Consider the following 27,456-nt stretch of genomic DNA (forward strand, 5'->3'; position numbering starts at 1 on the left):
AAAATTAACTCAATCAAAAACGTTACCCTCTTGGCTGCTATAAAATAGTTATCAAAGGTACCAGGATTATAATTTAATACGTCAGACGCGCGTTTCGTCTACATAACACTCATCAGTGACGCTCATATCAAAACAGTTAAAAAGCCAAACAAGTACAAAGTTGAAGAGCATTAAGGACCCAAAATTCCAAACAGTTGTGCCAAATACGGCTAAGGTAATCTACTCCTGGGATAAGAAAATCCTTAGTTTTTCGAAAAATTCAAAGTTTTGTAAACAGGAAATTTATAAAAATGACCATATAATTGATATTCATGTCAACACCGAAGTGCTGACTACTGGGCTGGCTCGGAGACGAAACGTCCACCAGCAGTGGCATCGACCCAGTGGTGTAAAATAGTTATCAAAGGTACCAGGATTATAATTAAAACATTTACACATTATGTCGATTATTAAGCCAAACAATATAAGGTCTGCAAATTATGTATCTACATATGTTTTTTTTCCCATTTTAGATTAATAGCAGACTATGAGGAAGACTTTTGGTATAGTCGCTGTCGTGTCTGCTTTCATAAGTTTATTTGCATTTAGTTATGCTGAGTAAGTATTACTTCTTTTCGATAGGTGAAAAATTGGGAATGCAAACCCTAAACCGAAAGCCTTTAATTTTAAGCATTGTAAACATTATTATAGTTATCGATGTGTGAAGAAATGACATGTATAAAATTGGATAGGACACACTTCAAGTAAAAATAAACAGAAGAAAAAAACAAATGTTTTATTACATCGCTCGCAATCTAGCTCCAGTTTATTTATTGAAGCTAAGCCGCCCTTGTATTCAAATGACTGTTTTTTTCTCGCTTAGAAATGGTGGTGGCATATTTTTCCTATTTTGTAGACACACTATTGTTAAATGTATTGGATCTGAAATTTGACAATGGAATGCATACTCCACAAATCTAAAAGTGAACTTGGGAAAATAAAATTAATAGCTATCCTTTTTTTTTAAAGAACTTTCCGAAGGCTTTAGTCGTGGTTAAGTATTTCATAATCTCATCAGTTATCTTAATTCTTTTGATAATTAGTATACGTAAGAGGATGATAAACCTTTTTTTTATTATTAAGAACGTTATTATCATTCTTTTACTTAAGGCTCACATGTAAAAAGTTGTGTGGGAAGACAAGGTTCTAACAAATCTATCATATAACTAGGAGAAAATCCATTTCTTTTTTAATAAAATGTAGTCAGTTTATGCTTCTTTCTTCTGTCTAATAATTTTTTAAGACCTAATTCGGTGTATAATTTTTTAAGAGAAGTTCTACGTTGAAGTCCAGTAATAATACGAGCAGTTTCAATTTGAACACTTTCCAATGCGTTGGCTTCTTGTAATGTACAATTATCCCATATAATGTTTGCATATTCTAGAAAAGGGCGAGTAAATGCTGTATAAATTGTAATAAGTACATTTCAATCCAATTTTTGATATGATTTTTATTCTGGTACATTGCCTAAAGTTTGGCTTATGGGAATTATTATACCTTTTTATAAAAACAAGGGTGATCAATCTGATCCCAGAATTATAGATCAATTACTATACTCAGCTGCCGTGGAAAACTTTTCACATCTGTCTTAAATTTTAGATTGAGTTCTTTCTAAGATGAATATTTATTATTAAATGAAAACCAGACTGGCTTTAGAAAAGGTTATTCCACAGTTGAATGTCAATTAAATGCCAACTTGATCTATTTGATAAAATTATGAAACCAATAATTCTATATGGGTGCGAAGTTTTGGGTTTGTAAATAATTCAATAATCGAGAGGGTTTCTATTAAATATCATATTTTGTAAAATATTACTTGGAGTAAAAAAGTCTGCTCCTGATTTTATGATATATGGTGAATTGGGAAGATATCCATTAAATATTTCAATCAAGTTACGAATGATTTATTATTGGTTAAAGTTGGTAACTGGAAAACCTGACAAATTGCCTTTTTTGTATAACTTATCAACTGCTAAATGTGGTCCAGATATTTTATGGTTAAAACAAGTCAAATAAATTTTATACAGCTGTGGCTTGTCATATGTATGGGACAATTTCTTCTTTTATAAATAAAACATGCCGTGGCTACATGTAACCATCAAACAGAACTTAATAGATCAATTCAAACAAAATTGAGTAGCAAGCCTACATGAATCACCAAAACCATTACAGTTCGTTTGTATAAAGATACTTTCGAGTTTGAGAAATATTTAAATATTTTGGATGAAAGAAAGATATCTTTATTTTTTAAATTTCGAACTCTGAACATGAAATATCCAATAGAAACTGGAAGATAGTTTAACATAGAAAGAGAAAACAGAAAGTGTGTATTGTGTAATTCAGATGCAATTGGTGATGAATACCATTACATTTTTTATTGTTCAGCTTTTGGTAACTGTATAAAACAATGAATTGCATTTCATTATAATAGAAATAGACCCAACACTTTCAAGTTTTATGACTTAATGAATTCCAAACAAATGTACAGAACTGAATGAACCATGTAAACTTATTAAGGAGATCAATAACAAAATAAACTTTTCTGGGGTGAACAATATAAACTCATCATAGATACGAGGAAAACAATATTATATTAACGCCAGACGCGCGTTTCGTCTACAAAAGACATTTCAGTGACGCTCGAATAAAAAAATGTTTGAACGGCCAAATAAAGTACGAAGTTGAAGAGCATTAAGGACCAAAAATTTCTAAAAGTTTCGCCAATTGTGAATGCCTCTATCTACTTTCGTACATTATTTATTTATGTAATTGTATTGAAATATGTATAATTATCTCTGTATGGGTCATTATAATAAAAAAAAAATGCATATTTAGATAAGTGAAACTTTGGGGAAATAATGTCATTATTTTAAAAATTAAAATATGTCCTGCTATTCGATAATATGGTAGCAACTAAATTCAGAAATTTGCAATGAGAAAAATTAAGAAGTTCCTTCAATTTAAACAATTTTAGTTCACCCTTTGATAAAATCGTGTCAATATAAAAACATGCATTTAGTTATTAATTTTTTTTTTTTTATACCAAACAACTGTTCCAATTTGTTGTTAAGGTTAAAATTAGTACTTATTGGCATTATTTTTTGGTATGCATTCTACTCAAACATAAATTTCAGAATAAATTGTGGTAAAAAACTTGGCTGTATTAATTATGGCCGTTGTTAATACTAAAGAATACACTAACATTGAATACATGTAAAGTGTGTAAGACTGACTAATCCTTCGTAAACGGTCTAAAAAAAACTTATTTTTTAATAAAAAATAAAAATTATTGCATTTTTATATAGTAACACCACTTACCCTACAGTAACTACAATGACACAAACGTATCACCATGTACAATATATATTAAATTTTAATTTTATTAAGTACTGAACACAAAACAAAGAACACTATGCAAAAGAAAAAAAAACAATTCTTAGGCTAAAAAATCCCAAAATATATAACATAACATCAATAACTAAAAATGACTATAGTGTTACTAAGTAGTGTGATTGGTGTTACCAGCATACACCAGTTTGTGAAAACATGATATAGGTAATACATTATATTGTTAAAACATTGTTAAATAAGTATTATATTTCATAAACAATATGATGTTTAGGTTGTTACATGTAAACATGAGAGAAATTGAAAAAAATGCTGGTTGTCAAAGTATATTCAGTGGTGTTACTGAACTGGTCAATGGTGTTATTTATTAAAATGGTCTCGCCATTGACAGTAACACCAATGACGTATAGGTTTATTTGCAGATTTTTTTGCAAAATAAGTGCTCCATTCCCCTATTGTATATGTTGTTCCTGGTGCATGTTTCTACGATTAATACATTTTCTTAAATCAAAGTTTAGGAAATCTTTCGAAAAATTATTTTTATAAGGGTACACCATAGACACTTATTTCATTTACGATATAGCTTTCACTTACTTTTAAGATTTTTTTCACTTATTTTCAACATAGATTCTTATTTGTCGTCTGCATTACATGCTTACAGTTAACTTGGCTAGGGAAGAAACTATTTTAAATGCTGAAATCTTGAGAGAAAGATAACTCTTAACCCACCAATTTGTCTTTTGGTTACACCAAAAAATTAAAAAATGAGACTCTTCTTTTTGTTGAAATTTTTTATTATATCAGTATCCAATAAATAGTGATAAATCGTAATAACAAATGGTATGAATAATAGACCTATTTCAGATCTAAAAGGTACTATAGAAAAAAATAACAGTTAATTTTGGTTATATCCAAGGGTTTCAGAAAACATTAAGGATGTTTTCATAACAATTCATTTGTAAACTATAGATATATAGTGTATCACAAAACCTTCATATCTAACATAAACAAATGTTATTTTGATATATTTTCATGTCTGTGACTAAAAAGACTTAATACCATACATTTGCATGGTGTTTTATTTTTATAATGACCCATACCTTTGTAATTTGGTTTGTGAGAACATTATATATAGATATATATATATGTATATATTTATAAGTACGTCTGAGCCAGTGACAACTCTAGAACAGATTTATCCATCGGATCACCAGCAGTGATGGTGATACATAGCTGTGTACATTATGTATATACAACTCGTCTAAACATCAACCCAACGATGTTAGATCTGTTAATTTGCTTTCGCAAATTTTTTGTTCTTCCCTCGCCGGGATTCGAACCCATGCTACTGAGATATCGTGACACAAAATCGCCTGCACTGTAGCCGTCCCGCTAGACCACACGACCACCTGGGCTTCATAAAAATGAAGCTTTCGGTGGCCGGGTGTTACCTTTCCATGTCAGTTTTAATCTAGCGTCGTACTACAGTACATGAAATATAAGGCATGGAGATGTTATTTTTACAGATCAGCTAAATTATCTATAGTAAAGGATCCTACAAATTAATATAAGTTACAGTTACATAGTATACATCTACAGTCAGCTACAGATATATATATATATATATATATACAACTCGTCTAAACATCAACCCAACAATGTTAGATCTGTAAATTTGCTTTCGCAAATTTTTGGTTCTTCCCTCGCCGGGATTCGAACCCATGCTACTGTGATATCGTGACACCAAATCGCCTGCACTGCAGCCGTCCCGCTAGACCACACGACCACCTGGGCTCTCAAAAAAAGAGCTTTCGCTGGCCATGTGTTACCTTTCCACGTCAGTTTTAATCTAGCGGCGTACTACAGTACATGATATATAAGGCATGGAGATGTTATTGTTACAGATCAGCTAAATTATCTATAGTAAAGGATCCTACAAATTAATGTAATATACAGTCACAGAAAATAATTATATTTATAAGTACGTCTGAGTCAGTGACAACTCTACAACAGATGTATCCATCGGATCGCCATCAATGATGGTGATGCATGGCTGTGTACATAATGTATATACAACTCGTCTAAACATCAACCCAACAATGTTAGATCTGTAAATTTGCTTTCGCAAATTTTTGGTTCTTCCCTCGCCGGGATTCGAACCCATGCTACTGTGATATCGTGACACCAAATCGCCTGCACTGCAGCCGTCCCGCTAGACCACACGACCACCTGGGCTCTCAAAAAAGAGCTTTCGCTGGCCATGTGTTACCTTTCCACGTCAGTTTTAATCTAGCGGCGTACTACAGTACATGATATATAAGGCATGAAGATGTTATTGTTACAGATCAGCTAAATTATCTATAGTAAAGGATCCTACAAATTAATGTAATATACAGTCACAGAAAATAATTATATTTATAAGTACGTCTGAGTCAGTGACATATATATATAGAGTCTATAAGAATCTACCAACCAGTAAACTTAATATATATATGATGGTGATACAGTCAGATACAGATATATATATATATTATATATATAACTCGTCTAAACATCAACCCAACAATGTTAGATCTGTAAATTTGCTTTCGCAAATTTTTGGTTCTTCCCTATATATATATATCCAAACTATATTTTACTTGTCTTAATAATTGTAACCTAGAACATGCTTTGTTATAAATTGTATTTATATGTAATTTAAAACTATTGTATTGAATACCCATTGGTTGCCTCCGGCTGTTTTCTACTCTTTGGTCGGGTTGTTGTCTTTGACATATGCCCCATTTCCATTCTCAATTTTATTAAGACATTATCATGATTATATGACACATTCAGTCCACTTCAGTTTATTTCAGAATTATGTTCAAAATTTAAAAATATAGAGTGATTATTTATAAAGAGTATTTCATAACATGCAAAGTATATTGAGAAATTGCGACTACCACTCAACGGTTCATTCCCTCTAATCCCACTTTTTATAAATCTGGTAAGAAAATGTAAGAAAATGTAAAATTTCATGTTGGAATAGAAGGAAAACTTGTACAAACAAAGGATTATACTGTACAAACATTTGTTAATCAACTGTTAATTGGACAGTGTTTTTTTTTTTATTAGAACAGGTTATAAGTTATTCTGGGTTTTTTTTTAAACAAAATAAATATGAAAGAAATTAAAACAAATATAAGTAAATTATTTTATTACTTTTATAACACAAATTCAAATGTAGATTTAAGCAAGCATAATATAACACAAATTATACAACATCACTTAATGAAATCATGCATTGTACATTTGTAGCAAAAACATTAGGCAATCACTGTATACAAGTCTATTAAAGTTTATCAATCTATTCCCCCTGAAGACGGTGGCAGGCTGCATAACCAAACGCTACTGTTGTGACTTCCTGGTTACGGTGTCTAACCTTAAGTTTGTCTGATCTGTTTTTGATTTCCACATACTTCTTTTTTGGGGCCACTCTCTTCCAACCGGCTGCATACTGGATCATGGTCAGGGCGTTAAAGGCTTCCTCATGTTTTAGAAGTTTAATTAGTTGAAAGATGTTTGGATGTGGATACGTGACATGTTTCTTCAGCTTGCTGTGCTATCCCTCTAGATGATGTGTTGTCCTTGGTCCTTGTGTTAAGTAGTGGTTCCAAAGGTGACTGTTCTGTTCAACCCAGTATGTTGTTACGTAGTCTGTAAATGCTGTGTAGTTGATGTTGGTATCAATCTGATCTATGTCTGTTAGGGCATTAAACCACACATATTCAACCTCAGCAAAGGGTATAAGTGGAAGTACAGCGGCATGGAGTTCAAGTTGTTGAGTATTGTCGTCATCCTTGTATGTAACCTGAAGACCTGTTTTTTGTGCTTTTCTCCAGATGCATTGCGTGTAGTGGAAGAAACAGCCTTTTGCGTTGATGCCAGGAAATAGAGAGTATGTTGCATTTCGGATGGTGACTTCATAGTCCAGGAAGATAGTGGTAGGCTGAAGTTATAGTTGGTGTTGGTGGCAGAGATCTTTTAGTAAAATCTGGAACCTTGTATATACTAGTTCACTTTTGGCTGTAAGTGTACGAGTGGATACATTGCTCCATCAAACATTGCGAGAAAAGTGTACAGTTGGAAGAATAGGCTAGGACAGATGTAAAATGTACCATCACCATATATGATATCTGCAGCTGATAAGTGTGTTAGATTTTTTTGTGTACTGAAGATAAGCATACGCCCTATTGTGTTGTCGTCTGTTAGCAGGAATGGATCACCTTTTGTTGTACGTGTCCAAATACCATCTATGTTGATTTAATCAACAGTTTTTTGTAATTTTTTAAGGTTATAAATTCAAAAATTTTAAAATAAATCTGACTCCAATCTAACAATTTATCATCTTTTTTCTTTATTTTTAAGTACAAATTTTAAAATTTTAAAATAAATCTGAATCCAATTTATTTATCATAATTTTTCTTTATTTAATACAAATACAAAAATTTATAAATAAATCTAACTCCAATCTATTTATCATAATTTTTCTTTATTTTCTATGATGAAAACAGAAACAAAGTACAAAAAAACAAGGTATTATACCTAAAAAGTGTACCAAATATGTAATGCTTTAAAAAAAATACAGCTAAATCTGTGAAATTCTTATTAACCTTGAATTGTTATAAAAACAAATTATTTATCAAAACATCTATTGTTATTTGCAAGTGGGAATAGAAGGAATAGTATTTTTAAAAAGTGGGAATAGGAGGAAGACACCCACTCGACAGCGCAGGTGAACCAAAATAGCGATCTAGATGTCACCATACGACCGTAAACAATGCATAGTATTATCCACGGTTACCTATTGGTGTTTATACGTCCCTTTATAAAAACAACACGGCGTTGAGGGAAAATCTGAAACGTTTCGATGATGAACGATGGAAATAAATGCAGAAAACACATTAAAAGTTAACAAGTTGGTTTTGTTGTTGCATTTTTTGTGTATAGACCAATGGAAATAGGTTTAGATTCGAGCGTCACTGATGCGTCTTTTTTAGACAACACGCGCGTCTAGCATAAATATAAAATGTTGATCCTGGTATCTATGATGAGTTTATTCTTTATATTGAAAAGCTACATGTTAAGAAAGTCGGTAAGATAAATCCTTTACAAAGTGTGCTAGATATTTGGATGATATATTGGCTCTTAATAATGACGACTTCAGTATGTATACTAAAGAAATATCCTGTTGAACTTACTTTAAATAAAGCTAATACTAACAATGACCACTGCCTTTTCCTCGATCTTGATATCTATATCATTAACGGGAAGCTTAATACAAAAATTTATGATAAAAGAGATGATTTGTCATTTCCTATCGTTAATTATCCATTTTTAGATGGTGACGTTCCCTTGTCACCATCTTATGGTGTTTATATATCTTAACTTGTACGATTCGCTCGTGTTTGTAACAACGTATTAGATTTCAGCGAGAGAAGTTATTACACCAGGGTTTTCGATATCACAAACTAGTCAAAATATTTACTAAATGTTATCATCGGTATAAGGAAATAATTCGTAACTCAACATGCAGACATCTTATACGTTCAGGTATTTCACATCCAATCTTTTATGGTAATATTCTTTACAAAGCACAAAAATGTCAGTATTCACCTCAAAAGCTTACAAAACCTTTAAACAAACTTATTAAGAAGGGATATAGTTACGATACTGTTATCAGGTCATTAAAGATTGCATATTTTGGATTTAATATTGATTCACTTAAAGGGTCTTTGCATCGGAACTAAACACATTTATTTAAAAAAAAAACAGTTGTTGGCATGACACGGGTTATGTTCTTCTCATATATTTTATGATAGTATGATACTAAAACCCTAACGGGAGGGATTGTGCCTGATATTCATATGATGAAGACATAATCTTTCAATCAGTTTAAATGAGGTCTGGAGATGGCATGTCAGTTAACTGCTAGTAGTCTGTTGTTATTTATTTATTATTGTCATTTTATTTATTTTCTTTTGTTGAACATCTTCTGACATCGGATTCGGACTTCTCTTGAACTGAATTTTAATGTGCGTATTGTTATGCGTTTACTTTTCTACATTGGCTAGAGGTATAGGTTGAGGGTTGAGATCTCATAAAAATGTTTAACCCCGCCCCAATTTTGCGCCTGTCCCAACTCAGGAGCCTCTGGCCTTTGTTGGTCTTGTATGATTTTTAATTTTAGTTTCTTGTGTATAATGCGGAGTTTAGTATGACGTCCATTATCACTGTACTAGTATACATATTTTTTAAGGGGCCAGCTAGCTGAAGGACGCCTACGGGTACGGGAGTTTCTCGCTACATTGAAGACCCATTGGTTGCCTTCGGCTGTTGTCTGCTCTATGGTCGGGTTGTTGTCGCTTTGACACATTCCCCATTTCCTTTCTCAGTTTTATTTTAGTGACCTAATATGATAGATATTGGGTCAGTGAATACCATATGGGGTTTGAGCTTCGCTCTCACCCGATATGGAATTTACTTTGCTCGAATTAATTGACCCAATATATATCGTAATAGGTCACTAGCACACTGTGAAACTCAGATTATAATATCTATACAGGACATACTTTTGAGTAACTTTAACAGACAACCAAATATTTGACTCACAACAGCAAAAATGAAAATGAAGATAATATAAAAAACTCTTATCTATTTAGTGATTGGTGTTATTTCCAGATTTTCTGTATACATTTCATCTCCTAGGCTATACGCTAAATCAAAACTACTACAGACGAAGGGTAACCATAAATGTACATGTTTACTAATTTGACATTGGTCAAGTGTAAGCTTTGAAACTATACATTTCTAAATTTGTGGAAGCCTAGATGAATAACTGAACTGCTGGACACGGCGTACATTGTAACTCTGGTATATTTTGTGTGTTCTGTCAATATAAAGTTGATTTGGACTTATAATGACCAAAACAAAATAAAACCACTTTCTCGTTTACCCTGTCCACTCTATAAAGCAGAATTTCCACTCCTTTGTTTAATACAGGACTTACACCTTCAATATACTGATATACACATAAAATTGATTTTTAATACTAGTGTGGACACGGATGGGTATCTCAGTGCGGATAGGATGAGACAAAGAAGCACTTATCATCTTAGCTGTAGCTAAAAGGTAGAAGGCAACTGCAGTTACATAACTTTAAAAGAAAATGAAATTATTCAATTACTCATTGATTCTGATTTAATATACGGTAACCTTGCACTTTTTATTGGAAATTTTACATTTCGTCATGGCGTGTTTATAACAGTATTTTTCAACATAGTTTTTATTTCTTTCAGAATCGGCGTTTGTAGCCATTATTACAAACACGAGCAAAAGTTTTTTTATTACTGTGGTTGGTTGTGGAACAAAAAGTGTACCCGATATGTACAGTAAGTAAAATTTGATGAACACTTTTAAAGGCATTTTTATTCAAAATTGCAAGTTTTATAATGTTTATGTTAAATATTGCAACAGAACATTACTTACCAATATAAATTGATTTGTATCCGAAAGACAAAGCTTTCAATTTAAAAACTGAGTGGACTCAACAACTTATTACTTTAATAATATTAAAGATTGAAATGCGCTTTCAACAATATAAAATCAATACATGATCAGGACGCACACAAAGCTGCAGAAAAGCAATTATGAAAAATCAGTAAATGTGTGTCTTTATTTGTGATTAAACTTCATTCATACCATGTATCTTCTTAATGTTTTAATTCAAGCGATAAACACATGAAGGACCCATTTGAAATCAGCGGAAATGTTCTCATTGGTTATCCTCAGAAGGATATCATCTTAAGAGTGCATTTTATCATTACAGTATTTGTTTTATTTCATACTTTTAATTACGCATACTTACTGTACTTGTGTATATTGGATATCGATTCCTCTAAGAATTTTCAAAATTTTAACTGGGACTTTTATCCTGACTATATAATAATAATATGATGTCCTAGGTTTTGCATGCATATTATACATTTTCTTTTATATTTCTATGCATTCAAATTTGTTAATTAAACTTTTCGTTAACAGTTGTTAAGTCATTTGTTGTATTAAATTAGTTTTTTAAGAATCAGTGATTACCTTTTTACCGTCTAGTGCACGTTTGTTTACATTTTTGCAACATTATTCCCCCCGGACCCTCGCACTTGCGCTGTACAGTGGCCGCAGTTCTATTGAGAGGTTTTGAAGTTAAGGTCACTGCATACGACAAATATCAACGAATGAGTGTACTGAAAAATAATACAATAGCTGAACATCTATGAAGATTTTTGTAAATTTAAAGGATTTTCTTTTACAAGAAAGTTCACGTTTACTTGTTTTTTTTTAATATAAAACTAGAGACTTGTGTTTTTTTTTATATGTCTCTGATAAAACCTTGCCATTTAAGCATATAAAACATATTCAACAGTTCTTATTAATTTGGAAGTTTCATATGTCTTTAAAGATGTCCTTCTTTTGCATTTTTTAATTATGGACAGACAATTCACTATAATATATCCGCACTTTCCTAAGAAACTTAGGGATAACCAGTGGCAACCATAAGGGACGTCCCAATAAAACTACAGACACAATTGTATTATCCAACATAATATTCGTTTTTTGCTCAAATCTGACATTCCTCCAGATGCTCACGGTAAAAGTTCGATAGTAAGAAACCAGGTAAAAATATAAGAATGGGTTCAGACACCTAAACATAGACATACTAATTCAATGCATTCAAGGACCTGCGGGTGTGTTCTAGTAATATATTAAACACAATGAACAGTATAGCGAGCACCAGAGATCATTCCCGTTTTTTGGCGGGGTACGTGTTTTCCGTTACTTTCTGTGCTGTGTTTTGTAGACTACTGTTTGTCGTTTCGTGGGTTTTCTTTTGGCCATAGTATTTTCTGTTTTTCGTTGACCTATGAATTTTGATTGTCTCTTTTGTATCTTCGCCCTCTTAATCATGCTTTCATTTTTCCTTAAAAGATATAGTGAGCAGTTATCCATATACTGCTGTACAGGATATCAGCATTATCCGAACTGTTATCGTAAGTATTTAGACTATAGTAAAAATCTAATATGTATTGTATGTCATTTTGTACTTGGGGGGATCAGTGTATACCCTATTATAGGTGCATTAAAAATATAGTTTTTAAAATTAAGAAGAAGATCATTGACATGTCTCATTCATGGGTTTTTTTTATATGGCGCGACATATCCTTACTCACAAAATTGTATAGAATTTCAGTGTTAATAGAAGAAAGAGAAGATTTTATTGCCAATTGTGGGCACCAAAGGGCATAAACATTACAACATCAATAATTTTCACAATAAAATACAGACAATGAGATAAAAAAAACACCAATAACATAATTAGAATAGTTATCAAAGGTACCAGGATTATAGTTTAATACGCCAGACGCGCGTTTCGTCTACATACGACTCATTAGTGACGCTCAGATCAAAATAATTATAGAACCAAAAGGTCAAAAGTTGATGAACAATTAAAGTTCTAAAATTAATAAGTAGACAAAACCTGTAATTTTAAATATCTAATTCATTATAAAGCAAGTGTAGTTGATATTAGATAACAAACAAACAAACTGACAAAAATAGATATCCATATATATATATATATAGTACACAATTAGTTTAGATAAACATATAGTCAACTAGCCAAAAAGAAGAAAAAAAAGCTAAGCATGTCTCCAAGTTAACCTGTGTCAGCAGGAAATAGGAAAGCAGTATATTTGATAAAGGCAGCTGACACCAGAGGGTGATACCCTGTGGACCATAGTCATGGCAAATATGTGTAAATGTCTCGTTCCTATCTGAAACAAAAGCAAACAAGTTTTATCATTGGTAACTTGAATGCACTTGATACCAGAGTACAATGCCTTAAGGATATTAGAGAACATTTGGATAAAATATATATGAAAAAATAAAATTTAAAAAAATCGACAAGTACGTTGGTGATATTCAGATCAATATATATTTCTAAGATGTCCAATCAAATGTACATACACACATACATTCCCATTAAATAATCTTAACCAAGGATGTTTGTATGTTAAATTACATATATATTATTTTAAGTAAATCAACATTTTCTACGCTAAATAACCAGATCATTTTGTTTTAAATATAACATACCTCATATGAAAATAAGATGTGGTATGATTGCCAATGAGACAACTCTACACAAAGAGACCAAAATGACACAGAAATTAACATCTATATATATACGTCACAGTACATCCTTCAACAATGAGCAAATCCCGTACTGATAATCAGCTATAAAAGGCCCCGAAATGACAAATGTATTATATTTCCAACGAAAAAACAAATAGGATACACAGAAACAAACGACAACCACAGAATTACAGGCTACTGACTTGGGATATGCCCATACAGAATGTGGCGGGGTTAAACATGTTAGAGTGGGGCCCAACCCTCCCAGCCTCTAAGCTATGGCAGTGGTGGTAGAGTACATCATAAGAACAAACTATAAAAATCAGTCGAAAAAAGGCCTAACTTTTCAGATGGATACAAATACCTAAATAGTATGCAGGTTAATGTCACAAGTATAAACTGGGTGTATCTGTGACTGGTAAATATGTTAACCTGGAACCATTCACACACAATAAACAGTACAACAAGTCTGCACGGACTCTAACTCTGGGACTAGCTCTTGTCACAAAAGACGACCCTGGTTAGCGCGATTTATAATTTAATAAGTTCAGCATGGAATACAATTTTACAGAGTTGGAACTGCTCAGTGTAATACTAAATGCAATCTGCCACATCAAAATAACAACATAGTTTATATAAAAAACCAAAAACTACTTGAATAGACTTGACAAATATTTCTCTAAATGAGTGAGAAAATTCAATTAAGGGATTACAGAAAAATTAACACATAGATAATAAGATAAGATAAGATAAGAATTTTATTAATCTAATCAAGAACCCATAAAGGGCATCATTTTACAACACAATATCATTGGAAAACGCAAAGATAATAATTCACAATAGAACATACCTACTTATTGATGGAATTAAAGTCTTGACTTGTCATAAACGAATAATAGATCATTTGAAGTAAAATGTCGATAATTGAAAAAACAAATTAAAACATGAAATTAGATTAGCTTAATCTTCTAAACTTGACTTAACCCTTTCACAATAAAAAGTGAAATATTGCAAATATAACAAAAACAATGATTTTACAAAATCTTTTACAAAATGTCCGATAAGTCTCATAATCAATTTTTGTCCATTTTCCCACTGTGACATTAACTTGAAAGGAAGAAAAGTACCCCAATGATTTAGAATTTTGGCATATTTAAAAGTTGATATTGACTCAAAGTAATGCTTAGAGTAGAAACCATTATAGTTTACTTTTGTGAAGACTGTATGCTGTCATGATGCAAACCTGTGCAGGTTCAGCTGCATCAACTAAATTACAAAAGAATTCAATTACTGCAACTTGCGTACGCCTTTAAGATTGGGATTTATTCAACCTGCGTACCTTTAGCAGCTTTAATTTCACCATAGGTACTTTTCCATGCATAAAACGTACCCATCATACACGGGATACGTTCTTATAGTACCCACAGTGCACGTTCAACTTCATAAAACCATAGTTCGGTGGAAAAGATATAAACAAACATTAATTGTGTTTTATTACCTTGTCGGCGGATTACTTACACTAAAACGCATGCATTCAAGGGAGAAAATTTGTTGACTCATTAGATTTTCTGTAGGTTCAATATTCAAACAGCATTCCAGCTAAATATAGATATATGTGAACACAATTTCAATATTGTAACAGAAAAAGTTAGTGGTATTAGATAAAAAGTAAAATTACAAAAATACTGAACTTAGAGGAAAATCAAAAAGTCAATAATCACATGGCAAAATCAAATAACAAAACACATCAAAAACGAATGGACAAGAACTGTCATATTCCTGACTTGGTACAGGCATTTTCAAATGTAGATAAACCAATCATACCCAAATGTTGACTGATCAGTATACTGTATCCTTAATACAAATTGGACTATGCTTCAAAACTATTTAAATCTAAAAAATAACTCAATTTATATTCTAATTCGTCACCTCAAAAGAAGATAAAGTATTTATAAAATAAAAACAAACACTTGTTTCATAGGAATAGCTTTCCAGCATGTGCAGCTATTTTCGATAAAACAAAGAAAGGCGCACATTTGTGTTTTTTAAATTCCTTAATTTTTAGTTACTGTCAGACGTTCACTGATGTTCTCTTTGACGTATCCGTCCTTAGCCCGGTCTGATTTCCAACGACCATGTTTTTTGAAGATTCGATCTTCCACATGCGCGTTTGCAGCGGCAGTAGCGCCTCCGGATCTCAAACTATGCAAACCAAAATACTTTTTGTCTAATCCAATAGATGCTAAAGTAGATAACAGAATTTCTCTCGCAGTAGTAGGAGAAAGCTTCCCATTTCTTAATTTGTAACCATTTACAGATTTACAAAAATATAAAGGACGAAAAATCAAATCCTTACTGTCCGACTTGATGTTTTCTAAATTTAAATATCTCATTAACATTTCAACGGGACATGTAATTTTGTCAGTTTTTGAAATGAGGACATCTCTACCCTCACGGTAAATATCAGTTTTATTACTCTCTATCAGTAAAACGATGTACGAATCATGAAAAACAATATTATTTCTTGTCAGATTTGCTTATTCTGAATACCTCAAAAATCCAGCAAAACTTATGAAGCACATAGAAGCTATTCTAACATCATAAAGATTAGATTTATCGTTACCATAAAGCATAACAATTTGATGCAAAATTGCTGGTGTAATAGGTTCTTTCTTAACCACAATGTGTCCAACAGATCTCAAAGATCCTTCCTTCAGAGAAATAACCAAATCCGATTTACACGGATTTTGGACTCCGGCTAATCTATGAGCCAAACTTATAGCATAAAAAGCTTCATTTATGCTGCTAGTAGATTTACCAATATTAGTAAAATAAGCTAAATATGATGCGATAGAAATATCTGAAGCAGGAAACGTGTTTGAAATATGAATAGATAAACACCACTAACAGAAAGCGTTGAAAACATATCTATACTGTCGTTGAGTGTTTCCTGCTCTAGATGACAAACAAAAGGAAGGTATCTGGTCTACAAGGAGCTGCATGGATTGAGATTGTGACTGACGAAAAGAACCAATATCAATCCATCTCCCGGTTTTGAAGACATCTGAAAAATGTGTTACCCAATAAGGGGAAATCAAACAAGTATTCATATATTATAATAAAAAGGCATATGACATTAAACAATCGACCGTGCCTACTACAATATCATACTACGACATATGATACTTGGACGATGTCGCTAAAAATCCGTCATCTTTTACACTCTCAACTGAGTAATATGTACAGTATAAAATCTAATTCACCATGCCTCTGCAATACCGAAATTGATATCAGGACCATGTGAAACATCACAGACTAGCGTCTAGTCTAACTGCAAGAACAGTTGATAAACAAATTTCAGTTCCAAAGATACACTTTGGACTACTTCCTTTTGAATAGATTCTATTCGTTTCTTTCGATTGTTCTCATCTCTCTCCAGGTGGAGCTTTTACATTTTTCTAATTCGTTCCACATTGTATGAAAAATCTTCTACAGTATATAAGCCCCACAGGCTATATTACTAGCATCTGAAATTTTTTTTACAAAGGGCTTTACATAGCCATTTTTTTTAATTCAAAGTAAGCACATTAGATTTCCAGAACTTAATCTCATTCAAAATCTCACCTGGATAAACTATTTGTAATAATCTATCCCAGCTCAATCTTTGCACGATGTACAACTAACAATATCTTGTCATCAATCAAGTCAAATTTCCGAACACTTGTGATAAAGAAATGATCTTACCAGTCACTTGAGCTAATTGCCTAGCAGAGAAAAACAAAAATCTTTTTAAAATTTCATATGTAGACTGTAACAAATCATTTAATCTTCTTTAGGGAATTACAATGCAGAATTGAGCAGAATCCCAAGTGATTCCTAACCATTCTATTTTTTGGGTAGGTTCAAAAACGATTTTTTTCTATATTGACTAAAGAACAGCCTCTTTTAGTGATTTTTTTCCAAATTCGGAATCTTTCGGACATAATTCTGAAGCCATTCCGAAACTATCATCTAAATACAAAACAATATCAATTGAATTTTGTCTCCAATATTTGACCATAGATTTCAAACATTTAGTAAACAAGTAAGGGCTAGAAGCGAGACCAAAAACTAAAACTGAAAACGGTAATACTTGTTATTCCAGGAAAAAAAACCAAGAAAAGTCTGTTGCTGAGGACAAATGTCGTAATGTTGATAACCAGATTTTAAATCCAACTTAAGGGGGCTCGCGGGTCTAAATCATTTTTTCCCTAATATAGGATTTCGCTATATTTTTCTATAAATGACTTTATCTAATGCTTAAGGATGTATTTAGGTGAGGTTAGGTAAAAATTAAGAAATTAAGAAATTAAAATTGATACTATAAGCTGGTAGAGCATCAATTAAGGATAAAGATAAGCTAAAATATTGATAGGTCATGGACCTCCTTTTCGAGATATTTGAGATTTAAAATATGGCGGGAAAAGGCTGACTCGGACTTTTTACCTTATATTTGCATTGGTATTATTTGGGTCTCAAAACAAAATAAAGAAAATCAAGAATCTTCTAAAATTTTGGTAAATGACCTTTCATGAGCTATTAAGTCTAATATGAAAAAATAAATTGGTGTTATGGGGCAAAATATTTTACATTGTATTGTATGGAAAAACACCAAGGAGTCCGAACATTTGACACAAATGCCAAAACCTCACCTAAGAACATCCTTAATAGAAAAATGAAATAAAAAAATGCGGTCACCGTTCATTTAAGCTCACAATCTGCCTCCGAAAGAAGCATACATTTTTGTGAATGTCATTTTTTCTGTTGAACTAATAGGAGAAATAGAGGTAATATTGAAATAAAAAAAAAAGAACCTAATTACAGAAATCGCTTAAATTTTACAAATATTTAGTTTATGTATAGCTTATTTGAAAACAATAATAAAAAATATATGTCACCGATGAGTTAAAAAAGATATTTCAATTTTAATGCATTTTTGCACCAAAGGGAGATAATTTGGAGCTTTTCCAATGATATAAACATTTTAAAAGTCATCTGGGGCCAAACCGAATCGATATTTTGGGTTAAATTTTATACCATATCATAAAGTAAAAGCTAATTGTGTAATAAATAAAATTTGTAATGAAAAAACAAATTAATTTATTAATTAATTTATTAATTTATTAATTTTTTGCTGAAATTTTAAACAGATAAGAACCTTTTTTGAAAAATTGAATAGCTGTTTTTCAGTCTTCAAATTTAAATCTCTCTTTTTTGACTAATTTATCTAAAATAGAAAGATCCAATATTAACCTCTTTTTCCCGGATTTATTGGTGGCTACTGATAAAGGATTAACAATATAAGGCGTAAAGGGAACTTCATAAGCACATCCAGAATCAACTAATACTAAAACGGCTTTATCCACAAATTCTGATTTAGAAACAGCAGATTTATGAAACTGGGGGGAGTCACTAAAAATGACATTACATAACCGTTTTTAATTGTATCTCAAACAAAACCACAAGCTCCAATCTTAACCCAAAAATCGTAATGTTTTGCAAGCCTGCCTTAAGGATGTTCTTAGGTGAGGTTAGGTAAAAAATAAATAAATTAAGAAATTAAAATTGATACTATAAGCTGGTAGAGCATCAATTAAGGACAAAGATAAGCTAAAAATATTGATAGATCATGGACCTCCTTTGCAAGATATTTGAGATTTAAAATATGGCGGGAAAAGGCTGACTCGGACTTTTACCTTATATTTGCATTGGTATTATTTGGCTAGATTTTTTTGGTCTTCAGTGTCCTTCTCTACCTTAAGCGCATTTAAAGCAATGACTAACAGAAAAATCTAATTTTTCAAGAAAATGAACCTGTGACATAAATTCGTCAAATTCGTCGTTATTGCTTTCATAGCTAGAAGATAACAAACTTATATCTAGATACTTATCATTAACAAAAACTGTATCATTGCTGTTTGGATGGCTGGTAACTGGATGCAGAAGCTGTGGATGACTTGAAGTTGAGGGAACAGTTTCTTCTCCAGTGACCATACTGCTTACAGTAGTGACAGATATCCATGGGGCACGGCTTACGCCGTGTGGTGCTGGTACGAAAGGGCTGTTGATAGCGACTGAAATCGCAAGCTGGAGGAGGAGCAGGGGCAGTAGCGATACGTTCAACAGCTGGAGTAGGTCTAGCTGTATACGGCTGAGGGCGGATCTTTTTCTCCTTTAAAATATTTTTAAGGGCCCCTGACTCTGCCTGACGAATCTTTTTCTCGTCCTCTTCATTTTCGGCGATATCATTACTTTCATATTCTCTAACAATAACCCATCCCCCAGTAGAGTTATCAGCGATCCTGATGAGTTTGTTCCTTTCTTTAAGTTTACCCACCAAATCACCAGTAAAAGAAGAAAGGGGAGATTTTGTTAAGACCATATCCATAGTATTCTCGTTAAAACGAAACTGAATACGATTCCCTTCTGATTGAAACTTAATATTTGCCTCATCTCTGTATTTCTTGGATAAATTGTCTTGTTCTGAAAGAATGTCGGACTTTAAATCAACAAGTTTCTTATCTAAATAGTCTTTGAAAAGCCCAAAAGTGTCTACTAAGTCATGGTTTTGTTGATAAGCCTGTGAATTGGAAGCGTTATGACGTTCGGGCTGACCATGCTAGGGGTCCTTTAAAAATATTCTTCATTCAAATCGAGGACTGGCTCGAATATATCTTTACCTAAACTAAGCTGCTTTTACTGAACGGTATACGAACTTCGAATGACAATATATCGTAAATTACATAAACAAGAAAACTATTCGCGCTTTAAAAATCCCGTGCTATTTACATACCAAATATCATACTCAATATATTTACACAATGCGACAAATATTGACCAATCCGAAATATCATATTTTTATTTCACAAACCTGTTTATTTGATATAAACACCAATAGATGACCACAATGCGGACACATATGGAACGCCGTAGCTGCCTTATGTGTACTTGTTTTTAGATACGCTTATACTTTTCAATATATGCACATAGTTTTTCTATATAATTATGCACATACTTTTTCTCTATATGCACATAGTTTACTTTATATGCACATAGTTTACTTTATATGCACATAGTTTTTCTATATATGCACATAGTTTTTCTATATATGCACATAGTTTTACTATATATGCACATACTTTTTCTCTATACGCACATACTTGTTCTCTATATGCACATAGTTTACTTTATATGCACATAGTTTTTCTCTATATATAGATATAGGAAGATGTGGTGTGAGTGCCAATGAGACAACTCTCCATACAAATAACAATTTAAAAAGTAAACCATTATAGGTTAAAGTACGGCCTTCAACACGGAGCCTTGGCTCACACCGAACAACAAGCTATAAAGGGCCCCAAAATTACTAGTGTAAAACCATTCAAACGGGAAAACCAACGGTCTAATCTATATAAACAAAACGAGAAACGAGAAACACGTATATATTACATAAACAAACGACAACTACTGTACATCAGATTCCTGACTTAGGACAGGTGCAAACATTTGCAGCGGGATTAAACGTTTTTAATGGATCCAAACCTTCTCCCTTTTTCTGAAACAATAGCATAACATCACAACAAAGAAAAACATACGATAAAATATCAATTGGCAGACTTAACTTAATCAAAAAACGTATGATTAAACAATGAACGAATAAATTTGATCTGCGATATCTGAATACAAATGCACAGTTAATTAAATATTAGAGACATCTGTTACTTATTCGTTTTTAATGCGCGGAGTATACGGTTGCACTTTGAATTAAATCGTTTTTCAATTGTGTTCATGTCTCTGGTGGTAACAATGTGTTCTTACAGATGAAATGACCCTATAAGCGCGATTGCAACCGTTCCAGTGCTCGGTTAATACCCTGTTACTTATTCACTTATAATACGTTTGTTGTACGTTGCACCTTTTAAAAAAAAAATTCAATTGTGCCCATGTCTCTTGGTGTAACAATGTGTTCTTAGAGATGAAATGACCCTATTAGCGCGCATGTACCCGTTCCAGCGCTCGGTTGACACCCTGTTATCTATTCGTTACCTATTCGTTACCTATTCACTTATAATACGTTTGTTGTACATTGCACCTTTTAGAAAAGGATTTTCAATTATGTTCATGTCTCAGGTGGTAACAATGTGTTCTTAGAGATGAAATAACCCTATTACTGCGTATGTTCCCGTTCCAGCGCTCGGTTAATACCCTGTTACCTATTCGTTACTTATTCGCTTATAATACGTTTGTAATACTTTTTATGTGTAGTGTAGTATGTTCAGACTTATTTTTGTTTGTACGTTTTGGATGATTTTGTTTAAATATTCCATGTGTAATGGCAGTGTAAACATTCAGAGTTTGAATTTATTAGAATAGTAAATTTAACATTTAAGAGAAAGCTGTACTTGTCACAAAGCTGCCACCAAAAAATAGGGACATTGCTTTAATCTACAATTTTCTATGAAAATGATAAATGTTCATTAAGAAGAGCAAATTTTTATCTTTTATTCATCATATTTGATTTTCAACCATATTTGTCAGGGTTCTCCAAGGAAAATATGTGCAAAAGCAGAAACATGTAAATACTTTAATTTTATATAACAGGTAACAGGTTATTTACCGAGCGCTGGAACGGGTACATGCGTGCTAATAGGGTAATTTCATCTCTAAGAACACATTGTAACCACAAGAGACATGGACAAAATTGAAAATCCTTTTCTAAAAGGTGCAACGTACAACAAACGTATTAAAAGTGAATAGGTAACATGGTATTAACAGAGCGCTGGAACTGGTGCATGCGCGCTAATAGGGTCATTTCATCTCTTAGAAAACATTATTACCACCAGAGATATGAACTTAATTGAAAATTCTTTTCTAAAAGGTTCTACGTACAACAAACGTATTATAAGTGAATAGGTAACAGGGTATTAACCGAGCGCTGGAACGGGTACATGCGCGCTAATAGGGTAATTTCATTTTTTAAAACACATTGTTACCATCAAAGACACGGACACAATTGAAAATCCTTTTCTAAAAGGTTCAACGTACAACAAACGCATTATCAGTGAATAGGTAACGAATAGGTAACAGGTTAATTACCGAGCGCTGGAACGGGTACATGCGCGCTAATAGGGTCATTTCATCTCTAAGAACACATTGTTACACCAAGAGACATGGGCACAATTGATTTTTTTTTTAAAAGGTGCAACGTACAACAAACGTATTATAAGTGAATAAGTAACAGGGTATTAACCGAGCACTGGAACGGTTGCAATCGCGCTTATAGGGTCATTTCATCTGTAAGAACACATTGTTACCACCAGAGACATGAACACAATTGAAAAACGATTTAATTCAAAGTGCAACCGTATACTCCGCGCATTAAAAACGAATAAGGAACAGATGTGCATATAGAGAAAAACTATGTGCATATAAAGTAAACTATGTGCATATAGAGAACAAGTATGTGCGTATAGAGAAAAAGTATGTGCATATATAGTAAAACTATGTGCATATATAGAAAAACTATGTGCATATATAGAAAAACTATGTGCATATAAAGTAAACTATGTGCATATAAAGTAAACTATGTGCATATAGAGAAAAAGTATGTGCATATATAGAAAAACTATGTGCATATATTGAAAAGTATAAGCGTATCTAAAAACAAGTACACATAAGGCAGCTACGGCGTTCCATAGACACACACTCACGTGTGATTGTTTACATAATAGAAAACACGTGTATGATCAACTTTAATAAATACATTAATTTATGTAGGATTTGCTGTACGGACGGGATTTAATATGGTATAAACTGACATTATGTGGCGATACATATTTATAAAATACATCAATAGAAAATAATAAACCAGGCTTACAATTATGCTGACGACGCGGAATGGTATCACCCGGCCACCGAAAGTTTTATTTTTGTAGAGCCTAGGTGGTCGAGTGGTCTAGCGCGTCGGGCACAGTGCAATGCGATTTGGTGCCACGATATCTCAGTAGCACTAGTTAGGAATTCCGATCTAAAAATAGAAAATGAATAACCTGGCTACCGAGGTTGTTCTTGAGCCACTTCCCTAAATATTTCTTTTTAGATGTTTATGTCAGTTGAGGTTATTCCGAAGACCGCTGACGTCATTTAATACGTTCCGAAAAAGTAAATTCAACAATCAGCGGAATTTTAATTTTGACCATCCAGTCAGCGGAATTTTAATTTCAACATAACTATTTTTGATGCAGATATCAAACGAGTTCCGGAAATTCATTTTCAACCAATCAGCGGGATTTTATATCTATTATTTGATGCAGATATTTGCAGACTAAAAAGGAAATTGTAGTAAAATAAAATGCCTTTCTGTAGATATACAACAGGGAATAATGAACTCTTTTAGCATTAGAAGGATTGGATAGGGTTTCTGTGTGTTCACATTATTTGTACAACTATCCTTACTCTTGGGATTTTTGGAGCGATTTTCCGACCTAAATGGTTCACCAAAATTAGAATAATACATGTTTAGTTATAACAATCGTCGGTTACAGAGGAGGTAATGGCGTCGCTAACGTAAAATGTTATTTTTCGCGACGTCAAACTGTAAAATTTTGGGAAAAGATGCATTTTTGACCGATTATAATCATTTGCTTGGAAACGAGTCCATGGACCCCTTATTTTAATGACATCTATTTTGATTATGTATAACGAATATGTGTACCAATTTTTATGTAGAAATCACCGATGATTTTTTTTAATTGGATAAGTATACAGCAATTTTTTTTTTTAAATCATGAAAAAGTGATGAAAATACATTATTTCCAAAGAATTGTTACACAAAATTAGGGTATACTTACAAAAATTGGCGTGTGATTATCTTTTGAAACTAAAACGTTAGGTATGTCTGTTGAAAGGATAGAAATGTGCACGAAACCAAAATTTTTAGTAAATGTCTAAAATGTTGACCCCATCTCTGAAAGTAGTACATGAAGATATATTTTTTATTACAAATTTGAATTGCCTAGGTTAGAAATAACTTGTATGCAAAATTGTCGTAAAAAAATCAGCATGGGATCAAAACTGATTCGTACTGGATATTGTTAGATATTGAAGTTGGTCGTTATGATAATATTCCGAGAGAAAATCGTTGATGTAGATGCTGTCAAATGTGTTTATTAAAAGATAAATATCCTTTTGTTCTAGTTTGTCCAGTTTATAGATTTGAACGAACACAATTTTACCAAAGAATAGTTGTTCTTGGCCTAATAATCATAAACTTTTTATTTACTTCAAGCGTCTATCAGGTCACTCACTATCAAGTCATGTAATTATATAAAAACTGCATGGAAAATTCGATCTAATATTATCTCATTACTTTACATGTCATTGCATTTTACTATTATTTTCTGCTGTCTTTCCATGTTTTATATCGTGTATTACTAATATATGTTGTTAATTTTACCATAGTATGTTTATTCTTTTGCAATAAAGATTCATTCATTCTTTCATTATATATTCTTTCTAAAATAACGAGGATACTTAGGATGACTTTTTTTTTTCAAAGATTAATGAAAAGCACGGAATCATATTGTTTATATTCTAAAGATTACGATGACGAAACGACAACGTCAAAAGTGACATGTTACACAATAAGATTGAAATACAAACATGGCTTTCACAGATCTGACATTCCAAAATTCTTTAGAGCAGGAAATAACTAGAGTTTTGTCACATGCTTCTTAGTGAATATCAATTTTAATAGAATTGCCATTATTGAACATGTTGAAAGAAAATAGATGTAAGCAAGATTTGTTTTATTAATAGCTGTATGTGACGGAAAGACAATATTGAATGATGCCTGTAATGAACAGTATTACTCAGATGTTATTGTATATAGAGGAGGAGAAACAAGAGATCGTGGAGGTGGTTCATGTTCTTCACCAGAGAATTGTACAAACTGTGCAGATGGGTTTTACGGAGATAGTGGTCGTTGTTTAAGTAATCTATTATTTATATTCAATCTAAAATCTCTTGATGTAAAAGTGAATTTTGCATTACTTTGCATCTGTCGATGTTCATCGACTTTTAGACATCTTTTAGACACTGCCTTCAAATAAAGGCAACAGTAGTATACCGCTGTTCAAAAGTCATAAATCGATTGAGAGAAAACAAATCCGGGTTACAAACTAAAACTGAGGAAAACACATCAACTATAAAAGGAAAACAACGGAAAAACAGAAACACTGAAGTGCAACTAAAACAAACGCCAACATACATAGAAACGGACTATTTGATAACACCTGACTTGGTACAGGACATTAAAAAACAATGTTAGGTTGAACCTAATTTTATGGCTAGCCAAACCTCCCGCTTATATGGCAATGTTAAAAATACCACTTAAATGAAAACATTACATGACAGGAATACAGTACAAATAAGAACACTCAGGACAGAGAAACACATAAATAAATAATATAATAGTACATTTCAACATGTAAACCGAAGAATAACAAAGGACACCTCACTTGAATCAACGACAGCACATCAAGACACCAATTCCGTTGTTGACACTATATCATTATATAAATAGTGATGATTTACCGAGCTTAGTAGTTCCCGGTTTTCTCTCATATACACAACACTTTAAAAAAAGTATTGTGCATAATCATGTGATTTTTCTTGAATATTGTTACATAATCTACTAAATGATTTAATTGTTTGAATTTATTCAACAGAACATATGTTCCATCAACACTCCGTTAAAAATAAAAAAAAATATTCTAAAAAAATAACAAAATTGATGGGAAAAAATCATAGAACACGCTTTAAAAGAGAGAAGAAAAAGCAATTCTGTAAAGATTTTGTATGCATTTATTCCTAGTAGCAACTTCCTTTCTATAATAGATCTAAAGGCATAGATGAACATAAAAAGAAGCCAATATTGTTGCTGTTTATCGTAATTTCCATCGTTTATTCTATAACAAAAAATATATGATAATTTAGTATCAAGACTATAAAAGTACATCAGAAGCCAGCAGTAATGTTATACAGGCGAAACCAATACATTGTTAGTTATTATGTTCTTATATGTGAATTTTAATTATTTAATTGTTCAGTATGCCCATCTATCGTTAACTGCAACCACAGAAGATGTACATCATCAAGTGACAACTATTGTGAGTACTGTCAGTATGAGATTAAAGATAGGCGTTCCTGGCGGGGATATACAAGGCATTTTGATGGCGAGATGAAACAGTGTAAAAGTTAGTTTTTAAACATTCATATGCACAGATAAGAAACAACAAAAGCACTGCTTCTTTAATATAAAAATAGATAAACGAAGAGAAGCAAAATAAAGCTTGGAAATTTATTGAAAGTTTACCATGCACTAGTTTAAGTGACTATTGTACAACTATTCTAACTAAACAAAATCAGAAAACAATGCCTGCGATCATCAGAGAGTCCTTTCCTTTAGTTAAACATTTCAATTTGTTATTTAATTTTATGTTTTGACAATATTGTAAGTGTGCGATCACTGTAAATTGATTAGATTAGTTTTTCGCATTATATACGAATACGTAGCCTGTGATAACATTTGTGAATTTTAGGTTGCACTTCTGTTAATATAGACAATGAATTTCTAACAATTAAGGATTTTCTTATCCCAGGCATAGATTACCTTAGCCTTATTTGGCACAACTTTTTTGAATTTTGGAAGATCAATGCTCTTCAACTTTGAACTTATTTGGCTTTATAAATTTTTCGATATGAGCGTCACTGATGAGTCTTAAGGGCATACGATACAGTTTT

General features: G+C 32.3%; 1 protein-coding gene across 1 annotated transcript; it reads left to right on the plus strand.

Annotated features, from left to right (window-relative positions):
• Positions 1-510: 510 nt before the first annotated feature.
• LOC143046854 (uncharacterized) lies at positions 511-26,914 on the plus strand. Its single transcript, XM_076219916.1, has 5 exons — positions 511-597; positions 10,725-10,817; positions 12,409-12,470; positions 25,471-25,644; positions 26,763-26,914. Exons 1-5 carry the CDS (start codon positions 527-529, stop codon positions 26,912-26,914), a joined length of 552 nt encoding a protein of 183 aa, XP_076076031.1. The 5' UTR covers positions 511-526.
• The last annotated feature ends 542 nt before the right edge of the window (positions 26,915-27,456 follow it).

Source organism: Mytilus galloprovincialis, chromosome 9, assembly GCF_965363235.1.
Source record: "Mytilus galloprovincialis chromosome 9, xbMytGall1.hap1.1, whole genome shotgun sequence".
NCBI classification, from domain to species: Eukaryota; Metazoa; Mollusca; class Bivalvia; order Mytilida; family Mytilidae; genus Mytilus; species Mytilus galloprovincialis.

Coding starts and splice junctions, on each gene's coding strand:
- LOC143046854 (XM_076219916.1), top strand. CDS start 527: ATGAGGAAGACTTTTGGTATAGTCGCTGTCGTGTCTGCTTTCATAAGT. Junction 598..10,724: donor TTTGCATTTAGTTATGCTGA/GTAAGTATTACT, acceptor TATTTCTTTCAG/AATCGGCGTTTGTAGCCATT. Junction 12,471..25,470: donor GCATTATCCGAACTGTTATC/GTAAGTATTTAG, acceptor TTTTATTAATAG/CTGTATGTGACGGAAAGACA.